The sequence below is a fragment of the Danaus plexippus genome, assembly GCF_018135715.1.
Source record: "Danaus plexippus chromosome 13 unlocalized genomic scaffold, MEX_DaPlex mxdp_15, whole genome shotgun sequence".
In the NCBI taxonomy this organism is placed as follows: Eukaryota; Metazoa; Arthropoda; class Insecta; order Lepidoptera; family Nymphalidae; genus Danaus; species Danaus plexippus.
The window spans coordinates 166377-189260 of record NW_026869849.1 but is presented as its reverse complement, the minus strand read 5'-3'; the positions used below and the strand labels follow the sequence as shown (position 1 = coordinate 189260).

The window sequence follows — 22884 nt, the reverse complement described above, 5'->3', positions numbered from 1 at the left end:
CCGCGGATGACCTGAAGCTGCTTCATTACATTAAAAGCATACATGTCCTGACCCTTTAAAGCTAGTCTCGATATTCAGGCGGTCATTTGTATAATTAAATAAAATGAAAAAGAATCTGCAGTCTGAACAAACACAGTAGTTTAGGTACGAGCACAGTACACGAGCAGTATTTAGGGATAATATATGTTTCACAATATGTAGCATATTCAATATTCGAGTATTTAGAATACTTTGAGAATACAGATACATACATATAGAGTATTCATAATATATATTTTATAAAATATATACAACTTTCATATTCTCTTCTGTATCCAAATTTAATGTTTATTCATCACAAAGTGAAAAAAGGTTCATAACTAAAACAATAAGAAATTTTAAATTTCTGATGTTCTATTTTTTCTGAAGCGTTTATTTCATTAGTTTGATTTTGACGGTTTTCATAAATTACCTTGACGGGTCAAGAGTTAACGTGCAAAACAATCACTATTCACTAGCACCGTCCAGACGACGCTCGCAAAACTATCGAGAGGAATGTTGTTATCTTTTCGTCATATACGAAAGCAATATCTAGGTTCACTGGAAAAAGAAATTTCTTACATGCTTTTGATCTGCTACAATTTTATTAACATTTTAAAAACATGTAACATAAAAAAATACTTAAATTAATTTTACAGCTCGAGTTTCACCTGTACAGAGTATTAAAAAAATATATTACAAACATTCTAGTCGTTAACATCGTAAAAAAAACATTAGTAACAAAAACAATGATTCATATGTGTAAGAACATTTTGACATAAGTCAAATAAACAAAGTGACAAAGACAACTCGGGCGCGGTAAGTTTAAAAACAAGAAACGCAAATCTGAACGAAAGTATATTAAATATTTTTCAGAAACATCTTTTAAGAGATCAAATATATTTTTTCATTCGCCGTTTCCCGATATGAACATGACCGATGGCTTCTCTGCTTGTATGCTATCGTCTACATGCGTTATTTTTCAACAAAGATTAGACATGAGTAGAAAAACGGCGACGAACTTCATTTCCTAGACAGGGTTCAATTTAAATCTACCAGCAAATTGTAAAAGGGACGTCGGGACCGCCCTCACTCTCCTTAAAGGCTAACGGACGCATCAATTTAATACACTAGTTAATTATATTTTCCGATCCTCGGATCCCTAAATCGAAGTTGGTGTTGACACACTAAAGTTATGGCAGTATTATATAACAACGACCGGATGTTCTAGTTCTTTCGAGGAGTCAGTTCATTACATTCTTTAAAGTCACATTTTCAAATGTACCTCGAAAAATTATTTTACTTTATTTACTAGCAAAGGATAGTCAAGTAATGACGGATGAAGTTCTGACGATGGAAATACAAATGGAAAAAATGTCTGTTTACTCGTCTCGTTGAGACAATGACATTACCTTACTAGGAGAAGCGGCGCATTGTGAACTTGCTGCTCGCTTCAACTCCGGTCTCTCTTCTCAAATTAAAAGCTTAGAATACTATTAAATTACCTGTCGCTTTGATCTTTGCTGCCAGTTACAAAATATACTAATTGTTTAAAACTTTTGAGCTATACATTTTGGTAAAATGCAATAAAACCTTCTGTTCCATCGAAGCATTTGTTTGCCTGACCGTTGTAGACCTATTAGAGAAAAATCTATAACTAAGAGTAGCACTCGTGAGAAACGTTATAAACTGACTTATTTTTTTATAAAAATATTGTTCGTATATATTGTAAGCAAAATTGTAATGGCCGAATGGCACCATCGAGTAGGTCAATATGAGACGGCCTTTGACGTCATGACCGTGGACAATAGGACATGGAGACAGGCGAGCTGTCGGGGAGGCTCTGTCAAGAGCTCGAGGATGCGGGATTAGTATTTAGTAGCTATAGTAAGGTTTGTTTCCCTGAACGAGCGATTCGTAATACGAGGAGTATTTCACGGACCACGTGTAGAGAGAAAAGTCGCAGGACTACAATTAAGTACAGATTTCTTAACGAGGAACGCAGACACGGAGGCTGGTCTAGTTGCGGCTATAAAATGTCAGCTTTAAAAAATCTACCTCAACTATTAACATTTACTCAGAACCGTTAATATATCAGGGGAGCCTCGATACAACACGGCTTACCGTGCTAGGTACAAATGGCATTGTAATGGTCTGTCTGTAGGTTACAGTAGCCGGTAGCTCCACAGAGAGAGCGGCCTCTGCAGCAGCGCGGGGTGAGGCGGCTCGCGGCCTCCCACCAGTAGTAGGTGCAGTTGTCGCTCCTCGCGCGTCGCCGGCCTCCGCGCGCTCAGGTCCTGCAGCTCGATGTCGCCGGGAGCGACGCCCGAGTCCGGGGTCAAGGCTGATCCTAAATTCCTAACGTCCGGCCCGAGGTAGTGAGGGTTGCTGAACCCCGAGGACACGGCCGACAGCCTGTGAACTCGCTCGGCGCTCGCGTAGTCGGACGTGGACAGGTCGCCCTCGTCCTCAGTCGCCACACTCGTTTCCGCGACTCTCTGCGTCGTGAACTTCACCGAAGCGGATTTCGGCATCGGACCGACTCTACATCGCGAGAGCGTGCCGTTCTTCTCTCTCTTGTAGGGCTCGGTTTCTCTCTTCATATCCTCCTCCTCCTCGGAGTCGAGGTACACCAGTTTGGTGGTCTGGACGGGTGACAGCACGGGCGTCGGCAGGATCATGTCCGCGAAGTCCGGGACCGAGATCGGTTCCCTGGCGAGGTCGGAGGTTCCCCGCGGGTCCTCGTCACCGTCGGCCGGCTGGCGCTCGTCGATGACGTAGGCCGAGCGCGACTTGGACAGCGAGGAGTGCTCCGTCCGCACCAGACTCTCGGTGGAGTCCTGGTCGCCGGCCAGCACGCTGTATGAGCACCGCGCCGCGCGCCGGATGTGGAAGCTGGAGAGCTTGGAGATCTCACGTAAGAAGCCGCTCGGCGCCTCGCGGACCGGCGCGGACGAAGGCGGCGCGGGGGCAGGGCGGGTGGGGCGGGGGGCGGCGCCACCCACCAGCAGGGCGCGACTGTCTACCCGGGCCGACGGCCACTTCACACTTTGCAGGATCCGCTCCCAAGTTTCTGTCGCTGTAAGTTAATATCGGTAATGTTTACTCCTTACACGAGTGATTAGGCTTATGTATATTATCTTTCCGAAAAAATATATTTACACAAAAACATATTTACTCTTTAGACTATAAAATTAGAAAAGAGAAAAAGAGGATCACTTAATTGCACATTAAGAATAACATGGACTTTTCCATTCATTCATCCATTCCATTATAAAAAAAAAAAAAAAAATTAGAAGCGTCATGTAACAGAAATAAATTATATTGCAAGTAGGAGAATGTTATTAAGGAGGAGCGGTCTCTATTAAAATAATTTGTATAGAGACCGAAGTGGAAGCGCCACAGTTCGTTGGTTGGGTGTCCATGAGCCTCTCCTCCGAAGATATAGAAATGTGCCCCGGCCCGGAGCCCCGCGTGGCCGGAGCGAGCGCTCGGGGACGTCTTGGCAGGAGTACGGACCTGCGTCCACACCCGAGACACTGGAACAAACACACGCAGAACATGAGAGACGAGGAAAGGAGCAGCCGAGAGCATGTGGAGGGGGACGGGGGAAGACTCACTGGTGTCGTAGTGCCAGAGGTCGCTGCAGTCTCGGAGGTCGCACTGACCCGCGTGCACGTACAGGCGAGCGTCGTAGAGCGCGGCCGCGTGTCGGTGGCGCGACGGACCCACTGTAGCCGTGCGGACCTCCTGCCACGACTCCGACTCTACGGGGATTAGAAACAAGTATTCAGCTAATACACTCTTAGACTGACAAAGACAGCAAGGAATGAAAGTTACCATAATGGAAAGCCCAGAGTTCATTAGTAGACCCTCTCAGATCTTTATAGCCTCCGTATATAAGGAGACAGTCTTTGAGCGCGTGTGCGGAGTGTCCTCGGCGGCCGCGCGGCGCACTCGCGGTGCGGGACACGCGCGGCGACACGCGCCTCGCGCGACTCGCCGAGCTCGCCTGCCCGGACAGCTTGCGCCAGCTCTCTATCTGATAACACAATCAAAACTACGAATTACAACTGACATACTTGTCATTTTTAGTTATATTAAGTTTGTACTTTTAACTATTCAGAGTCGCACCACTCCACGTAATGGTGTATTCATGATTGTTGGGTTATAACTATGCTATAGGCTTGTGATTTAATTTGAATATTTTATCTTACTATTTCTACAATAAGATGAGTAGAAAATGTTTATATTTGTCTTGCGCGGATTCGATTTCCTTAAACTGTTGTTCTAGGTGTATGTGCTATTTTAAAAAGATACATGTCACATCTGAAATGTGATTTCTGTTTAGCAATTATCTTCCAGGAATAGGTGATTTATTTTTATCGTGATCAGACATACCTATAGATCGTGAGTCGGTGTAAATTATCCTCGGAATATCGTGGGCCGATGCTGTGGAGCCTCTACGTCATAATTGTATATTTTGTAGATTAAGACAAAGAATACTGTTTCTTGAATAATCTTACAAATCTGCAAATCCTACCTCTATTTCAAAATTTTTGAAAGATGTGTTTTCCCCAAAATCAGTATTTTAAATACCGTTGTGTCGTATATCCAAAGCGGGGTCTCTGCCAGTGCCCAGCCTCCCCTCCGAACACGTACAGCTTGTCATGATGGGCGGTGGCGCTGTGCTCCTGAAGGGCGGGCGGAGGTTCACCTCTAGCCTCCAAACGCTCCCATTTACTTGTTGCTATGAATGAGATATGTTTATACTTGTGTGTATTTAGCAATTGTGTGTCCTTTCGTGACATTTCCATCCTAAAAATTGAGGTATTCATAGAACAAAGGTATTTAAATAAAACTGGTTTTCAGATGCTGCGCCATTTTTTATATTACAATTTAGTTCGGTTTAGTTTTATTGTAATAGCTATACGTCATTTCACTTTGCTTTAGATGTCTTTAATCATGTTTAATAGTTTTTTTGTTAATTAATTAGCTGTTACCGTCTGTATTCTGGCAGGCACCGCCTTCAACAAATGCTTAGTTCGTATATGACAGTGAGTTTATTTAAGACAGATGTTATCGTTTTTATTTTTTACTTTTTAGTCTTGTTATATTCTCTCTAAGCCTACCTATACAGATAAGTCACTTAGTTTTAAAGTCGCTTTTAATTTTTATGTGACATCTATCGCCAACTTTTCTTAATTTTCCAGTGTATTGTATTTTAACCAAAGATTCGTGGTAAAAATTACACATCCTAGCTCGTGAAAACAAGTAAACACTTTGAATACTCTGGGTTACTGAATTTATAACAGCGTTATTTCAATAGAGAATTTGGCTGGCAATTATCTAACACCCGCGATCCTCTCATCTATTTATAAGATCCCGTGTCCGTGAGCGCACCACCACACACGGTCACCGCAGTCTGCGTGTACCCGGAGTACAAGTGATGGTGATGGTACTAGCGTCAGTGAAATGTTATATAATAAATCGCGTGGTATATGGCGTGACTACCATAGTTTTATGTAAATCAATTGATTTGCCAAAATGTTGGATATTATAAGTTAGATGTTATCAACACTTTAAATTAAAATTCAGTTCGGATATAAATCTTGCCTAGCTCTCCAGGTATTTTCAACAAAATGCGGCCAATGCTCTAGAGGGAGATGAGGACGGTGTAAAGTGTAGTGTTGTGTTAATTGATTGTTGAAGTCCTAAACTACTCTCGACCTAATTAGTGAGAGTCCTACAGAACTGCTGGCTGAGCTGAGAGCACTTCGCTCAGGCGCTCGCGGCGATCACGAGCTATGGAGATAGCGGGGTACAGGAACTAAGACTTATACATGAAACTTGTTAAAGCTCACAATAATATTTATCTTAAAACGCAAAAACATTTTTTTAATTAAATATATTTAATTAAAATTTATTTTTTGATTAAATTTACTAACTATTATCTAATTTATTCAAAGCATCTTTTAATTACCATAGTGTATAAAAATTAAAAATGTTGTCCAAGTCTGTTTACTTTTCACTGAGCGCTTACGAGTTCATTATTGTTTAATTAATGGTTATTTATTTCCAATATAGGTTTACCAAACAACGTTTTCGTCTCCCTCACCGCGATGTCACCGTGTCTATCCTTGAAATTATGATAAATATAGTTTTATTTCTAAGTCCATCACATTTAAGCATCACAAATCACGTCACCGCAGGCCGTCACATCTGTACCTATTGATTCATTGTCGTCGGATAGAATATATTGATGTTGACGAAACCGAACCTCTTGTTTTGTCTTTTTATAATATTGTATATATATCAAAATAGACTGTTAAAAGATCCTAACTTAAAAATCAGCAAACAAGATTATGTTTTTCAGAGTCACGTTTAGGGGAGCCCTAATGTTTAGTATTATGCGGACTTGTTGGACTGTTCCGCATCTTTCTCTCTGTGAACATCCTTATCTTTCAGAGTCGTGTATATAAGTTCTTGGGAAGGTTGTAACTTATTAATCTTACCTAGACAATACCTCCAGAAGTCCCTCAAGGGCACCGCGCCACCAGCTCCTCTGCCGCCCAGCACATACACATACCCGCCCAGCAGAGTGGCCGAGTGTTTCCCACGAGCACAGGGCGCCACCGCCGCTGAACCCTCCACAGAGACCCACATCACCTGTGACAGTGACGTGACACAAACTTCATATAAAATACACAACACGCTGTTATAGTTACTGAAGTGAAGGGCAGCTACTGTAATGAAGCCAGGATTGCATCGGTTATAACTCACACTTCACAGGGTCATACTTACATAATATTTTAATATTAGCTGGTGTTAAGAAAACGTTTAAAGAGCAATTTAGTTGAAATAATTTACTTTTAAAAATAAATTTAATTAAAAACCTTTTGTAGAAAATTTAAATTAGAAAATTATCTCTCTGTAGGTACGTATCAGTTTACGGTACTTTGTATTAAAAGAATTTAAAAGTGAAAGTTAAGTGTGTTTTTATTTTATACTTCCTATAGAGTTCTGGAGACGGTCCGTTCATTAAAAGATCAGTTTGACCAACTCAAGCTTCAAGCTTAGCTTTTCATTCGTAAGTCTTCCACATTGCAGTATTAACGTAGGTTATTAAATGAGAAAAACTTGGACTATGCATACTGTATTATATTGACATTTAGTGATATTTAGAACCTCAGCGAAATTATGTTGAAAGAGTCAACCTGTACAGCGTCAGAGGCGATATTCTGTAACTTTTATCTCTTACTATCTTCGGTCCAGACAAAAACAAACGTCTTGAAAATGTTTTAGGAAAAAAATTTAAAGAGCAAAATCATAGACTGCTTCCTAACGGGCGCCCCTTGCTCGTTTCCTTTGTTATTGTGGTAGTTCCACATGCGGTGTAATCTGAATGAAACGCGCGTCCCTCGGGAACCGTTCCCTCCTGAAGATTCCTCGTTCAATAGACTTGTTGTTGACAATTTGTAGTAACCTGACGTCTGGGGTTCAGTGTAAATATTGATTGAACGTAAGGGTGTTCCCTGTTAACTCATCTGATTTATTTCATGTTCTTTGTATTATTTCTACGACGTTTCATTCCAATTTCATTATCGTGTATGTATGTCGTTCTGTCTACCTCTAGTCTCTTTATTATGGCTAAATCTATACTTATTCTACTCAGTTTTGTATGTATAACAGTAGCAGGATAAAGGACAAATAAACAATAAATTTATATTGAAATCCAAGTCGTAAAAAATATTAAGACTACACCTGCTTTAAGTACTGTTATCATGGACTTTTACAATAGTCAATAAAAGGTAGAGAGTTGTACGATGACTTGAGAATTATACTAATATAATTTTCTGTGTGCCTCCATAACACGACGAGAAGATGTTCTTTGATGTAAAAATTGTTCACTTTTCTCGCTCGACATTCATGTAATCCCTTAGTCCCTCTAATATTATTGTAATGAATTATCATTCCATAACCATCAAAACGTCTCATTCTATTACACACGAAGAGTCACTTTTATTACAACAGCACAATGTATAAATAAGTGATAACCACTGTTATTGCAAAAGAACTAAATTCGTGTAAATAGTTTTAGGTAGTTTGTGTCAACTTCTCTTAAATAAATATATGTTATGAATCATTACACAAAACCGCGTATAAACAATCTCCCCATTGATGAAATGTATCCCGTGGGGTCCGGGGCGGGAGGACGTTTGTCTTTACAGATAAGTGGCTATTATTTATTTGGAAGAAAATTAACACGTTTTTAGACCCGACCTTTGACTTGCAACCATCGGAAGTGTTAAATAAACTAGTGGATTTCGTTTATACATAATATATTAAGAAAGTTTAGGTGTTCGAAAATTATTGGCTTCCAAATGAATATACTATAATAGTTTTTATTAACAAATATAATTTAGACGATTTATTTTACTTCTATCCAGTACTTTCCCGTGACAAAGCTTCAACTGCAGATATCTGTCATTATATATATATATATATATATATATATATATATATATATATATGTACATATTCTTAAAATGAACGGTGATATAGTATGTTTAAAATATATATATTTCAAAGAAGAGTAACAATACGGATGCCTCGAGCACTGCGGACTTTTGCTGCCATAGCCGACGGCTCCTTATATTTAATAAACATATGTTGGGAGAAAACAAACGTATTATCCTTGGTTACAATTATTATACAAGTCTTGATTTATGTTTAATTTATGTAATCGAATGCGGGATAAAACATTTAAATTATTTATTTGTTAACGAAACGAGAAATTAGTTAATGTTTGATTTATAATACCGATAAAGTTGGGTTGTTGCCTGGGACAATGGATAAGTCACTTCTGTCTAGTTAGGTATAATATACGTCATGTTTTGACCGAGAACCATTTAATTCGTACACTCTGGTCGCATAGGGGAGGGAATTAAGCCAGTCGAAGGGAGGCGATCAACCCCGGCTGACAAAGGAGCTCTTAATTGAGGACTAACTCACTGATTACAACATTTTAACGAGATCGGTTGTTATTTATATTGATAGAATATATGAAACCAAGTTTGAAATTAAAATTTTATAGTTATATTTACTAAAACATAAAATAAATGATATTTAAGAAATTATAATAATATTAATAATACATAGAAGTATTAACTTTTATTATTACTATTACTGCTGTGCTGTGCTTACCATTTGATGTTCGTAAAAATGTGCATTTATATTTATATAAGATTTAATAATAAAAGTTTTGTGACGAATTGTATCTATTGTTCCTACTCACGGAAGTAAACATGATAATAACGTCACAGGCCACCTTATAAAATGTATCCGAAACAAAATCGTCTATATCTCACCCACTCACCGTCCTCCCTTATTAAAGGTACACACACGAACAGTTCCAATTCCTTTGAAGCCACTGGTTATTGTTCCTACTCTCATTTTTCATCTGACATCTGCACTCATTTCCCTCTTTACAGCATCTTTATGCTCGCACAGCTCTCAACTCGAGTTTATAATAAGAGTGGAAAAATAGTGGTACAGGGTACTCTAACTATTTTAGCTCTATGGAGGTTAGTCATTTGTACTGTTAGCCAAAAAATGTAAGCCTAATATTTTATAACACATTGACCGTTATATAAGTAGGTATTAGCAAATTGTACAATGTTTTTTTGGAAAACATACTTGGAATTATAATTCTTTTTATCACAACAAAAATTAAACAAAATTGCTTCATTTGCTCTTCATCATATAAGCTATCAGAAAGTAAAATCTGTCGGTCAACATTAGTCAAAACAAAGTTAGGCAGTTACAACGAATAGACAGCCAGTATACGTACGGTATACATACGCGGATTCAGTAAAAGGCGGTTATTTTAATAATACAAACAGTCACGCCAATTCTATTTACGGGAATATTTTTCAATGACTAATATTACATCTAAACGACTGTTCGGTAACGACGGGTTGGTAATTATTATGGTAAGACATGTTGGTGACGGATATTATGATCGGTAACTTGAAGGGGAGTAGGATTGGATTATTGCATTATTGTTATTAGATTGTCTCTGAAGTTGGTATCTGTCTTATCTAAATAAGAAATTATTTAACAATTGTTTTGAAACAATCTCGACCAGACGGCTTTCCGAGAAGTGCTTCTTAAATGTGTATACATACACTCTTGACTCGGCCGTGGCAACTTGCAAGTCTTCATTATATTCGAGCTGTGTCAGAGCTCGTCGACTCCCTCAAAGTTTAAGTGAGAGCATTCCTCTTTCAAATACTATGTCGCAGTCGGAGGCTTGGACTGCATCACTTCGAGATGTCTTCTTCGATCTTCGTTGACCCTATAGCTTTATCAATTTGTAAGTCGTTATATTGACCTACCAACTCCATGCCAGGTCTGAGCTGAACCAAAGTTATAGAATATCACTTAGATTTGGTATAAAGTCAGTAGTTCTGGAGATTGTAGATACTTTATTCGGTACGATTACATGAACTTTCATAATTAACAAACGAATGAAAAACTACGAATAGATGACATTTGAAACATTTATGAAACGTTGAAAGAAGTGAAAAAATTAAAATCGATCAACATTTCCCCGTTACCATAAGTTGACTAAGGTTCAGCATTTCAAGCCCTTTTTTAATAGAAAATAAGGTGTACGAGGAAAAGACAATCGTGATGACAGCGGTATAAAGCTTAAAAATGAATAACCAACATTCTCAGGTACAAACTTTTTACAAAGGAAAGTAGACTCTATTCTTAGTGCGTAGAGTATGTTAAAGTAATAGTTTGGCTGCGGCTCGGGACGAGGGTTGAACGACCCTCCATTTTCGCGTTAGTTCACTGTTACACAACTGTGACCGTCAGACGAGCACTCGGGGAATTTACGATCCTTGTAGTGAGGTGATCGCGGAGAGGAAAAACAAACAGGAGCTAACTCAAACCATGATTGGCGAATTTGATGCGAACAGATGTTATCGAGACCGGGGACTCGTTATCTGTGATGATGGACGCCGATGGCCGCTGCTTCCACCCCTCATGGACATAGGCGGGACTCTCTTCCTTATTCTGACACTAGATTGTGGTTATTTAAATCGCTTATTGTGTCGGACACGAACCACCAAAGTAAATATGGAAATAATACCTGACCTCACAGCTGCAAGGAAATTAAAACCTTGTTAGAGTTTTAACCCTACAACTATTATTGTTTGAGATCGTCTCTACTAAATCGTCTTAAATACCGTTAGGTTACACACGAGAAACACAAAGTGAAACACTCAGACAAATGCATACGTACCGTGAATAGTAACTAGTTGCTGAAAAGTAACCGAAACGTCGGGATTATGCGGTTTTAAAATAATAAAATTCGCGTAGTATATCCGAAATATATTAGTTTCATTAAAATGAATAAAACTCGCGAAAGTCCTAGATCTCATTATGTAGTACCTAGTATAATATATTATTTTTCCTCATCTAATTATACGTTCATTATGAAAAAACTAATTAATTCGAGCTGCGGTACCTAACACGTGTATACAGTATAATGCGAGGTATGGCGGTAGTGAAGCCCGTCGAGTGCATGCAGCCAGCCTCCCGTCTGAACATTTAATTTACCTTCACAAACGACGCCAGATGAAACGCAGGGAGAGGGGGAGCGGGGGGATTGGGGGAGTTGGGGGGGCTCAAATATATTAACGTTCGATCCGCCCGCCTCTCCCTGGTTTAAATTTCATTGCAACGCTGTTATTAATGCAGCCTGCGTGCTGTCTAAAACATATCTACACAACTCCAGGCTTATGCAAATAACTCATTTATCGTTGCCATATAATTAAGTGTTTAAATTATCCCGAACTTATACTAATAATTCTTGGCATCTGGACCGATGAATGCCTACCGATACTTTCTTTACAAAATGACAGAATGTTGTGTAACCAGCCCCGGTAACAGCCTCGTGTTTACTGGATTGATTCCAACAAAAATACGTAAATGGTTTCTAATGAAGTGTTATATTAGAAATAATAAAATGTTTACAAACTAATAACACCAAAGAAACGGGCTAATTATATAAGACATAATAAAAGGAATGGCGATAAGAAGGTGTGTAAGGCTGTGAGCGGGCTCTCAATCATGAGCGGTCCCACGTCGGGCGCCACTCATCCCGGATACTTATTACTCAAGCTAACCCGATCGTCTCCCTCGGGTATGATTACTTCCTTATGATAACATGCATTGCATTAGTTCAATATAAACAGTTAGTAATCAAATGAGGTCTTTAAGAGTGTTCGACTAACTTTCATTGGTAATATTTTAAACAAAGATTTAGTTCTCCTTTAAATCGCAGTAATAAAGAAAGCGAAAAGTTTCACAAACAAAGAAAAAGAAATGTTTCATTGTATTTTGATTTGGAAACTGTAATAAGTAAAATGCCGTTTTTTACTCTCTAATGTCATTAAATTTAATGTAAAACGACTGAGGTTCGATAAAGTAGACATAAACATAGCAAACTACTCACCGGTCCCGCAGCATCCCGGCTCACCGAACAAATGTATAGTAATGTATTCTATAAATTCTTCTTATATAATAAAAATAAAACAATATTTAATCACTCGTATTTTATTGATATATTTAATTTATTATAATCTGACAGCATAGTTGCCACACGCGTATAAAGACGTGGTTCGTAAGCGGCGGTCCGCGACGCACTGCTGCCAGCCGCGGCCGACACTCGCCCGGACCGAATACAAGCTGAGGGTTTTCGTTCTAAAATCTCATTTCAGGACACACGTGATGTAATGTTTAACATTGACGTCCGAGGCGATACTTTATATTTCGTGAGATTGTCCTTCGTGAGTAGATAAAAAATTTCAGAGACAACTTTCAAATTTTTTACAGGATTTGGGATACTTAAGCCGAAGGATCTCAAAGATTAATATAAGTATTTTAATGTGTTAGAATTTTATAACGTGTAAGTTATTCACGACGTAATAAATAACCTACCTCCTTGCGTAAAATAAAGGTCTATGCGGTCACTGAACTATAAGCCGCTGAGACAGATTAGCGTTAAAAGCAAGAACTTATTATATATAACTTAATTAAGTCAAGGTCAGTTGTACATGTATAGGATAACATTAAAACCTATTACATTAAATATTAGCTAAATTTTAAATAGAAGCTTAGAGAGATATCCATATTTCCTTGGATAATTTTCATGTCACTGTTAAATAATTCTGGAAAATAATTATGTATGTGTAATTATTTCTATTTTTGTTAACATTATTCAAATGTCGTATCTGTGATTTTAATTTCTGAACGCACATCGATCGATAGAGCATGAAAGCGGGGAAAGCGCGGGAAGTTGGCGAAGGGCGCCATTTTGAAAATATGTCGTCATGGCAACGGCGGCTTTGTTTATTAAGGATACTACCGACGAAGTCTGACTGAAACTAGTGATAAAAATATATCATGGTTATCACAGCTGAAATACGGAGTTTGTTATTAAATTCATTTTAAAATAAACATGACGTTTACGGACCTAGGAAAAATATTTGATTGTAACTTATATGTTTTCAAAATTAGAAATGGCTATTTATTAATATTGTGTCCTAATAATCACGTAGTTTTCAATTTTGTTGAAGTTATTTTTTCGTAAAAAAACGTGCAGGTGCTGGGACAACGAAAGATTCTTTCGCACAGAGAATTAACAGAGTAGGTGTAACTTGCCGCGAATATTAATTAATAAATGCGAATGTAGAAAGTGCACGGATTAGTTGAAAATCATTTTAAATATATACATACCGACGATCCATACATTACGTCTTAACTTCCGCCGCACATCTCGTCGAATCAAATTGTATGTTTTAAGTTGATTACGTAGTAGAATTATTTTTCTTGGTACGTAGAAAAACGAATGTTTTGCTTTATATTCTTTAAAATAGCTATATTCTTAGTAGCTACAAAAAAATTCTATTATATTAATTGTGTTCATTGAACTAGATTATACTTGAATAATGTCATGTCATTAGCAGCCCTGGAGCTAGCAGCTATTTTCATCGATACCTCAAAGTCTAAGATGTTATTAATAATTTTGGAAATGAAAGACTTAACTGTATCCGTCCTTCATGCGACTCATCCGTGTACCTGACTGTATACGGTATAGTCAAAGTTATTATATAAATTTAAATGATTGAAGATATCTTATAAGGATCTTGTTAGATACTAGATAGATCGCAAATCGAATAATAATGAGATCTAAGACTTTCACTAGTATTCATTTAAATGAAACTATTATTTTTCGGATTACGACGCGTGTTTTATTATCTTATAAACTAGGCAGGCATAATGCGGTAAATATTAGTTACATTCGATATTAAGGAGCTTCAAATGACATCTAAGATGAAACTTAAGTTATTTAAGAAGAAGTATGATGTGGTGATAACCGATAGACATGTACCTACATGAAATGTGCAAGTAGCGGGAGGATTAAAATCGTTCATAATATTAGAAGGTCGGTAAGAAAAAAATAACAGACTCGAATATAGTCACAAGGACATTCTATGACAATATATACAACCATATAAAAACGATTTACATGTATGTAAAATATATTTAAAAATTCACTACCACACATTACCGAACACAGGTTGAACCTAAACAATGCTCTGAGATGTTGGTCGACAAATAAACGTTTATATTAAAAATTCTTGTCATCACAATACACCGGTGGATCTACCCGCTCCTCGTTAATTTGGGTCAGGAAGGGTTGTCGTTTGAGGGTCGGTTTATTTTTGGTTCTCAGCTCTGTATATTGCTGTAAAAGCTAAATGAAAATTTATATTGTAGAATTTAAAACATCTGCAATTGTGATATTCTCACTTGTATTGTAACTATATATATTATATCTCACGTAACACATATTCAAACTTTTACAGGCAACATGTGTATATATACATTGACCAACTTTGACTAAATAGGAATATATACATTTTATATAAATAAAAATCGTTAGTATACAGCCGTTGTATTATTAAACTACCACATAACTATAGGTACATACATATGTACACTCAACGTGTATAGTATTGTCGGATTCCTTTGATACGATTCAGCGAACTGTGATGTTGGGACACATGTCGGTTGTAATGAACTGCATTATATGTAGGCTCTACACGAGTCACTGTGGACCAGTACACCCTTAGAACTCAAGGCTTATAATTAAAATGTTAGTTTTGTAAAGAGGTAAGTTCCAAAAAACTATGTTGTTTGATCTTATTACGGTGTTAAAGTAATATTATAAGAATTTTAGACTGTAACAATGAAGTCTTTACGCATTACATTTTACGCAATTTAAATAATTATATGAGCGATTCAATAATTCGACTAATACACACACACATATACCCATATACTGTATATATTTCGTCCATAATCCGTTGTGTATAATCAAAACTCATCGTGTTGCAGGAGCTGGCTACACATAAACGACTTATTAATATGATGTAACAAATTTTCATAGATAATACGGGTAAGTATCATATAAAAGTCGGAAATCCGGAAGAGATCAAAAAAAAGCCCTTCCGTATGTATGTAGGTGCTTAGCAGTATCTGAAGTCTGATACACCGTATATACTATAAGTATATATTGGGTCAAGATCTGTTACACATTAGAAGGTATCAGTAGAGTTTTATTTTAAATCAAGAGTTTTTAAAATCAATTTGCTTTAACAAAAATAAAGGTTTCATTTAATTTTATCAAAATCGAACATTCATGTTTTACAATTATATATTCATGTTGACAAGAAAATACTAAGATTATTTCCAGATAATATACCAAAATTTCTTATAATAATGGACGAGTATTGTAGGTGACATCATATACCAAAGAAAATAATTAAATATAAACAACTTTCTCTTATGAGGTATTTATTTATTTATGAAATATTTCGTTTTGTTTCAGATTTCTTTCAAACCGGCATTTAATGACACTTTTTCATGTTCCCATTTTATAAATTAGTTTTTTAGATTGTTTTTAATATGTGGGATTATAAATTTAATAGATTTTGATAGATGAACTTGAATTTCGATAGGCAGGAAACACTGATTTTTTAAAATGAATATTGTAAGTACAATTTATTTCAACTATTGAATATTATGATAACAAGAGAAACAGTTTGATTTTTGCTTTCTCGGTTTATTCCAAAAATTATGGGTTTTAGATTCATATATCCATAAAATATACTGGCACACCTACTTTCTTTTACTTGCAGTTAGTTTTATTGATTAACTTTACCTTATTCCATTTGAGAACGTTGTCACAAACAGGAATTCACTTTGTAATAATCTGTGGATGAAATTGCTGTCACTGTCATTTTCAATGTCAAGTCACAGACAACTGTCGGTAGTCCATTATCGTCAAAAGGAAATCTGAATTTTCAAGGAGAGAAATTCGTCGGCGACATTCCTATGTTTTGTAAATTCACAATATTCACTAGTTTTGATAAAATTTCAAACATTCCGTCCCCCGCACATATTTTTGTCCGTCCGCACACGATTAGTTACGCGTTTATAGCTATGAGGTAAGATTTATTAAATTTTTTTGGGTATACGCCAGTCCGCAAACAAGTTGGGCGTAGGAAGAGTGAAGTTGGACTAATCATCTAAGGAAATAATAATGGTTAACGGTTGCAGATAATAAGTGTTTATGAGCGTGGTGCGCTCAAATAAGTATAGTGAAGACCCGTTCAGTAGGCATAATGACGCGTCCCGGCCCTCCCAGCGAAAACCTTCCCACTGTAAGTTTGTGATTATATTATTAATATCAATTACTGTTCATCAACAAAAGATGGTCTTTAAATATTATTTTATTAAGTGTTATTTCGTGTAGTTGCTTTTATGATTTTTAATAAAACATTAAGATATTCTAAGACATTAATTGCATAATCATTATTAATAGAAAAATATAAAAATTATAAAAATGCTTCAATAATTTAAATGTGTTGTTTTGCTTGTGGCTTTCAGGTTTGATTTGCAATTTTAAGTGAACCATGGTGTCCATATTCAAAGACTGTGATTCTGTATGTTATATTGTTTGGCTTCTGTTCATATGTTGTGTGTTTTGTGTTCAAACCTTACCACTGTATGTCCTGTCTGTCTCATGTGCTGGTTCCAAAACCCTTGAGTAGTTGTGGCATCTGTATAAATGATTGTTCCCAACAAAAATAGTAATAGATCATTTAAATACACATTACAATTTAGAATTAAGATTAATATGTCTAGAATCCTTTGCAATGTTTATACTAATATAAATGTAAATTAGTATTAATTTCAGACTTGCAATAAATATTAAGTTCCTATTTTGTATTCAGTTCTGGCTGCTTTTGTTGTAGTGTGACAGTTGGAAGAATTATTGGAACTATTATTTGGCTTAAAGTGATAGTTTAATTCCAAGCATGTATTTGACTGAGTGCCGTGGATCCATGTTTTAAGTATATATATTTAGTTTGTTAGTCTGTGTGTGGTATACCATTTGTCCAAGGATAAAACCAGGTACTAATTAGTTATAATGGATTTTCTTTGCAGTGTCGTGTAAACTCATGTTAAGTTTCAAATATCCTGGAAGGTCCTCCTTCTCCTGAAAATAAATCCTTGTTATTTTCAAGGAAATAAACACACTTGTATATATAATGAACTTCTTTCAAGCATTTTAATAGATGCCTTCAAATAAAACCTGTTTGTTCCTTGAACAGTGTCAGCTAGCTAAGTGATTTTCTTACTCTTCTCACTTGGTGTGGAGCTGCTCTGCGCTGTGTCACATTTGATATAAAATTAATACTTGGATGGATCAAGGTCGGGAGAAGAGGAAGGTGCTGAAGTAATATTTCTCATCTAAGCGTTTTCAGCACTTCCTTGACTAGTTTTACTTTAAAATGTCTCTTTGTGTAAAACTACTAAACAATCACCGTCTTGTCACTGAAGTGACTTGTCCTTGCAGTAGATGTGCTGGCTTCGTCCGCTGATGACCATGATCATTGAACTTGGCTTTCAAAATACATCTAATTTTCATGTCGCGTCAGTATTTGTTGTTGATACGACTTTCCTAACGCTTCATGTACGATTCAATTGAGAACAGACATTGACCGTTTCCAGATTTTCTATTTGACTGTCCTCTGATGTAACCTCCATCCATTGGATTTTTCATCTTTAAGGTTTTAACCATGGCTCGTGAGCGGTCGTTTATCTTTTCTTGGGAAGATTTTACCCGTCTGCCAATTATTTGTGAGTTTAGGTTGGATCCTAAATCCAGAACAAAATTTTAGCATTAAATTTTTATTCCTTATACGAGAATGTAGTTTGTCTTGGACCTTAGAATCACCAAGAGATTGATATCAGGTTATCTTGGAAATCACTGGCCTTGTTTGCATGATAACTTTGTAGATTCCCTACGGCCTACACTCTCTATCATCGTGTCAAGCCTTAAAATGCCGTGCCATCCGATTCCTAGCAGTTTGATAGACGTTCGCACTTCCTCACCTTGATCATTGAACTTTGTGTTATTCCAGGTGAAGCTGGTGGTGGTGGGGGACGGAGGTGTCGGTAAGAGCGCTATCACCATTCAGTTCTTCCAGAAGCTCTTCGTCACCGACTACGATCCTACCATTGAAGACTCCTACATACAACACACAGAGGTCGACGGACAATGGTGTATACTTGACGGTGAACATGGACACTTTATCTATAGTAGACTGAACATTACAAGGCTGGGTTATATAATACTTAATAGTTATGGAAAGATAATTAATTTGACATAAAAATTGCTAATGTTTATTATAAAGTAATAATGGGGTATGTCTAGTGTTAATTATGTTAAATCTGTCCTTCCAGTACTGGACACGGCCGGCCAGGAGGAGTTCAGCGCCATGAGGGAGCAGTACATGCGGAAGGGGGACGGCTTCCTACTGGTGTACTCCGTCACCGACCAACAGAGCTTCCAGAATATAAGACACTTCCACACACAGATCCTGAGAGTTAAGGACAGGTGAGGACAGCAAGCAGCTCATACGGCCTCCTCAGTCTGAACAAATGATATTGTTTTTAATATAAATGATTTATATTTATCAGACCATGTCTGCACTAGGTCTCATTGATATAACCTTGCAATGATACAAGTGTTCCTCAGGGAGACGTACCCCATGCTAGTGGCGGCCAATAAGGTGGACCTGGTGCACGCGCGGGCCGTCAGCGAGGAGGCGGGGCGGGAGCTGGCACGCGCGCTCGGGGCGCCCTACATCGAGACCTCCGCTAAGGAACCGCCGCTCAACGTCGACAGAGCCTTTCATGAGGTGACGTACTATAAAGTCGCACGCCATGCTGTATAAGTACTTGTCATTTATTTATCAGACACAAGTTTTCTACATCAACTGGCTGGAATGCTTCCACGTCGGAGGTCGAGGCCGACACGTCTTCAATTGAGTATGATGTGAACCACACACTCGTGTGACATAAGTCCTTGTGAATATAACACTTCAGCTCACCAGCTCTGTTGTTTGTTGTAACACTGACATGACCTGTTCGCACGAAGAGATATAATTTTATTAATATATATCTGTATGTCCACAGCTGGTCCGAATAATCCGCAACCATCCTCAGCGGGAAGAGAAGAGAGTCCGCGGGACCAAGTGCGGGCAGTGCTCGCTGCTGTGAGACGCGCTCTCACACACACACACATACAGAAACAAAAACAGTCGACCAGCTGGCCTGCGGTCTCCACCTGCACTACTGACTGATGTGGTTTTTCTTCAACGCGAGTGCGGCTCAGGCTCGGCGCCCACACATACAGTCTACAGATAGCGTTACTAGCATTCAAGTTACTATTGGAGTAGTTTCCGAGTCAGGTTGTAGTTTCGGGCTCGTCAGTCCTTCGGGTCCGGTCGAGTCTCTGAGGGTCTCGTCGGGTCTCGTCGGATCTTGTCGGGCGTCGTCGGGTTCCGACGACAACTGTCGGACGTACAACTATATAAGTAGGGCGGTCGAGGAGCACAAGAAATAATATACAAGTGATAATAGATGGTCTACAAGAGATGTTATATACAGCACACCGAGAACAGATTATATTTTATAAGAGTTTAGTGCTTGTTGATGTTGATACGGAGGCGGCGAGGCGGCGGCCGGGGGCGGCAGCTGACCTCGGGACCTCATACAGACGAGTATGACACGACAGATGTCGCTGCATGTACCAAAGACCAAAACGCTGAATATTTATACAGAGCCCGTTGTTTATTTATGTTCTTTTTGTTTCCCTGTTCCCGGTTGTTTTTTAATAAGCTCCGTCTTCCCGGGAATCTTTTTCTCAGCTTCTGTGCCACCGGAACACGGATCATTTCGTTATTAGATCTATTGAATGTTATTTCTAAGAGATATTTACGAATTCGTATTAAATTGTATAACAATGTATGTAAAAACCCCATAGTGTTAGTGTTAAGCTAAGTTCGACCTAATGCTAGCGTGATAAGGTTACTTCTCGAAGTGGCGTCGATCGTTTTGTTACAATATATTTTTATACTCGTCGACATTAACCCGTCAGACGAAACACGGGAAGAGACGAACAGAACACGACACAAACGTTGAGCTGGACAGGTTACTGTTCATTGTTCGGGTTCAGGTCAAAGTCACTCTTTCCTTGCTTCGCGCGGGCAGTATTAAACGACTTCCTCCAGGGAAGGCCTCGTTTCACAGTATTTATTTCATATTCATGTCCAGTGACTTGAATAACTCTGCTGAGCGCCAACTATCTGTTGGCGCACAAAGCTGCTTCATTACTATGAAACCTTTCCTAACATTATCTGTTAACGGTCGACATCTGGTTTGTTTGCGGCCGTTCAATGATCGCCTAGCGTCGTTATATTTTTATAAACAAAGAAACAAGGATTTTATATGAATACGTTAAAATAATATTGAGTCAGCAATATGTGAGAGACGACCCGGCGGCCTCGGGCCGGACTGTTCCCGGGATGCTGTCTTGTAGAAACACGCGTGTGTGACGCGAGCCGTTCCCGGGAACGAGCGACTCTGATCGCCGCCGGTGCTTCAAGACTCGAACCAAGAAAGGCTGATATTGCATCATAACCAAAGTAGGTAGCTTAGGATCGGCTGGCGTGGACCTCGGGCGGCCGCTGGGGATTGAACAACGAGGAATCGCCACTACAACGCTGACCTCCCTTCAGCGCCCAGCGGCCCTGAGCGTCCACATCGCCCTATGTAATAAGAAGTAGATGAATTTGTTCGTGTAACGACAAGGAATTGAAAGTATGTTAAGTGTTCCAGTTAGTTTAGTTATATGACGTAGGTTAAACGACAGCTAACTCATTATTATATTGATGACGTGTTGACGGAGGACAGAGGAGTGGGGAGGGGGCGTGTCCGGACATGTCGCGTTACAGACAGAACATACTTATTAAAATTCATAAATTGTAAACGTCTCTATCTATACCAAACCTATTATTTCGTTCCTTTGTTTGTTTCTACTGCGTTGCTTTCTATATGTGAACATTTCACTTGTCTGGAGCCAAAGTTATTTTTAGCTCGCGGGAATACCTGTTGCGTGAACCTGTCTCCAGCTGACTGATTTATATCAAGTTGTTTTTGTGTGATTATTGTTCCATATGCTTCATTTGAAATAATATTCATGGAGCGGAAGTCTAACCGGAACAAGCGTCCCGTAATATGTATTCAAATTACAGAGGACATGGTTGACATTTTTTTTAAGGAGTTAAGGAAGCTGTTTTGTAATGGACATGTCTATTAAATATCACATTTCACATTCCGCTGTCGGCAGACGCGTATCCTGTGACGACCAGCTCAAGGATCTTATGTTGTTAGAGGTCTGGAGGTGGGGGTCCGGACCGAGCTGTAGGTACCTCGCAAAGGGCACATTTAATAAATGAATTATATCGTGTTACATTTGGTTTCTTTTATTTCAAAATATCATTATAACCTCATTATGAAGATCCTCATTAATTATGTTTTATTATTAAAAAAACAATTAATATAGGCATACATGGGATTTAGTACCAGGATGTTTTTAAATATAGTGACGTCAGAATTGTTGACGTCACTAACTTCAGAACGTTCCATGATACTCCAAACTAAAACTTCAACTCTTCTAAGGATCCTTGTATTTCTAGAAGGTTCTATATTATTTAAAATGTTTTATAAAAATACAAGTATTGATGATAGCCAAAAATTAATTTTAAATTGCACCCTTCGTCTCCCCTCAACCCCCCAAATGTTAGATTGAAAACATGTTAAGAATTTAAGAGCTCGTATTCCTCTCGTCGGTTTCTTCATCGGCACAACATTTTTGGTACGTTTCTTGAATTCTTAAACTCAACCGCCTTCTATTCTTCTACGTATAATCTGGATTAGTCGTAAGTAAAAAATGTAAATAAATTTTATGATGTTTCGGTATTTTTTCGCATAAACTTAAATATTTGATGTACAATTAATTTAAATACTTCCGCGGAATGTCTATTTAAAATAATTTATTTTCCAAGAAAATTAACGACAAATACTGTACATATTAAGAACAGATTCAGCAACCGATACTGGTTTGTCGAACAATTTTGCTTTACCCTGCATATATCGAACATTACAACTGTAATTTTGGCAATTTTGAAAAATAAGAAATTAATTAAAACCTATTTAGTGTGATAATAAACGAATCAGAGGCTACAGTCTCGTTCAATGCACTCAACATTCGTACACTAAGACGGTAAGTGCAGACACACACTGTTTAAAGGCCCGTGAAATTAATTACAAACCACACAACACTTTTTAATATTCTTTTAATTATAT

General features: G+C 38.0%; 2 protein-coding genes and 1 long non-coding RNA gene across 4 annotated transcripts; 2 read left to right on the top strand and 1 right to left on the bottom strand.

Moving 5' to 3' along the window:
• Positions 1-601: 601 nt before the first annotated feature.
• LOC116769972 (uncharacterized) lies at positions 602-16465 on the bottom strand. Its single transcript, XM_032661214.2, is given in 8 exon segments — positions 602-3097; positions 3405-3557; positions 3639-3785; positions 3859-4060; positions 4618-4655; positions 4658-4768; positions 6534-6687; positions 16325-16465. Coding segments are annotated over 7 exon segments (1716 nt in total). The 5' UTR covers positions 6685-6687; positions 16325-16465; the 3' UTR covers positions 602-2183.
• Positions 4765-7009, top strand: LOC133320219 (uncharacterized). The gene is made up of 2 exons (XR_009753657.1): positions 4765-5839; positions 6538-7009. It is a non-coding gene; the product is annotated as an uncharacterized LOC133320219 (long non-coding RNA).
• LOC116769974 (ras-related protein M-Ras-like) lies at positions 16424-21988 on the top strand. 2 transcript variants are annotated; one of them, XM_032661217.2, is made up of 7 exons: positions 16424-16610; positions 16723-16826; positions 17053-17108; positions 18594-18747; positions 18916-19069; positions 19211-19373; positions 19651-21988. In XM_032661217.2, exons 3-7 carry the CDS (start codon positions 17079-17081, stop codon positions 19732-19734), a joined length of 585 nt encoding a protein of 194 aa, XP_032517108.1. In that variant the 5' UTR covers positions 16424-16610; positions 16723-16826; positions 17053-17078; the 3' UTR covers positions 19735-21988. The 2 variants fall into 2 exon arrangements, with proteins under 2 accessions (XP_032517108.1, XP_032517107.1); XM_032661216.2 differs by lacking the exon at positions 17053-17108 and having other exon boundaries at positions 16426-16610.
• The last annotated feature ends 896 nt before the right edge of the window (positions 21989-22884 follow it).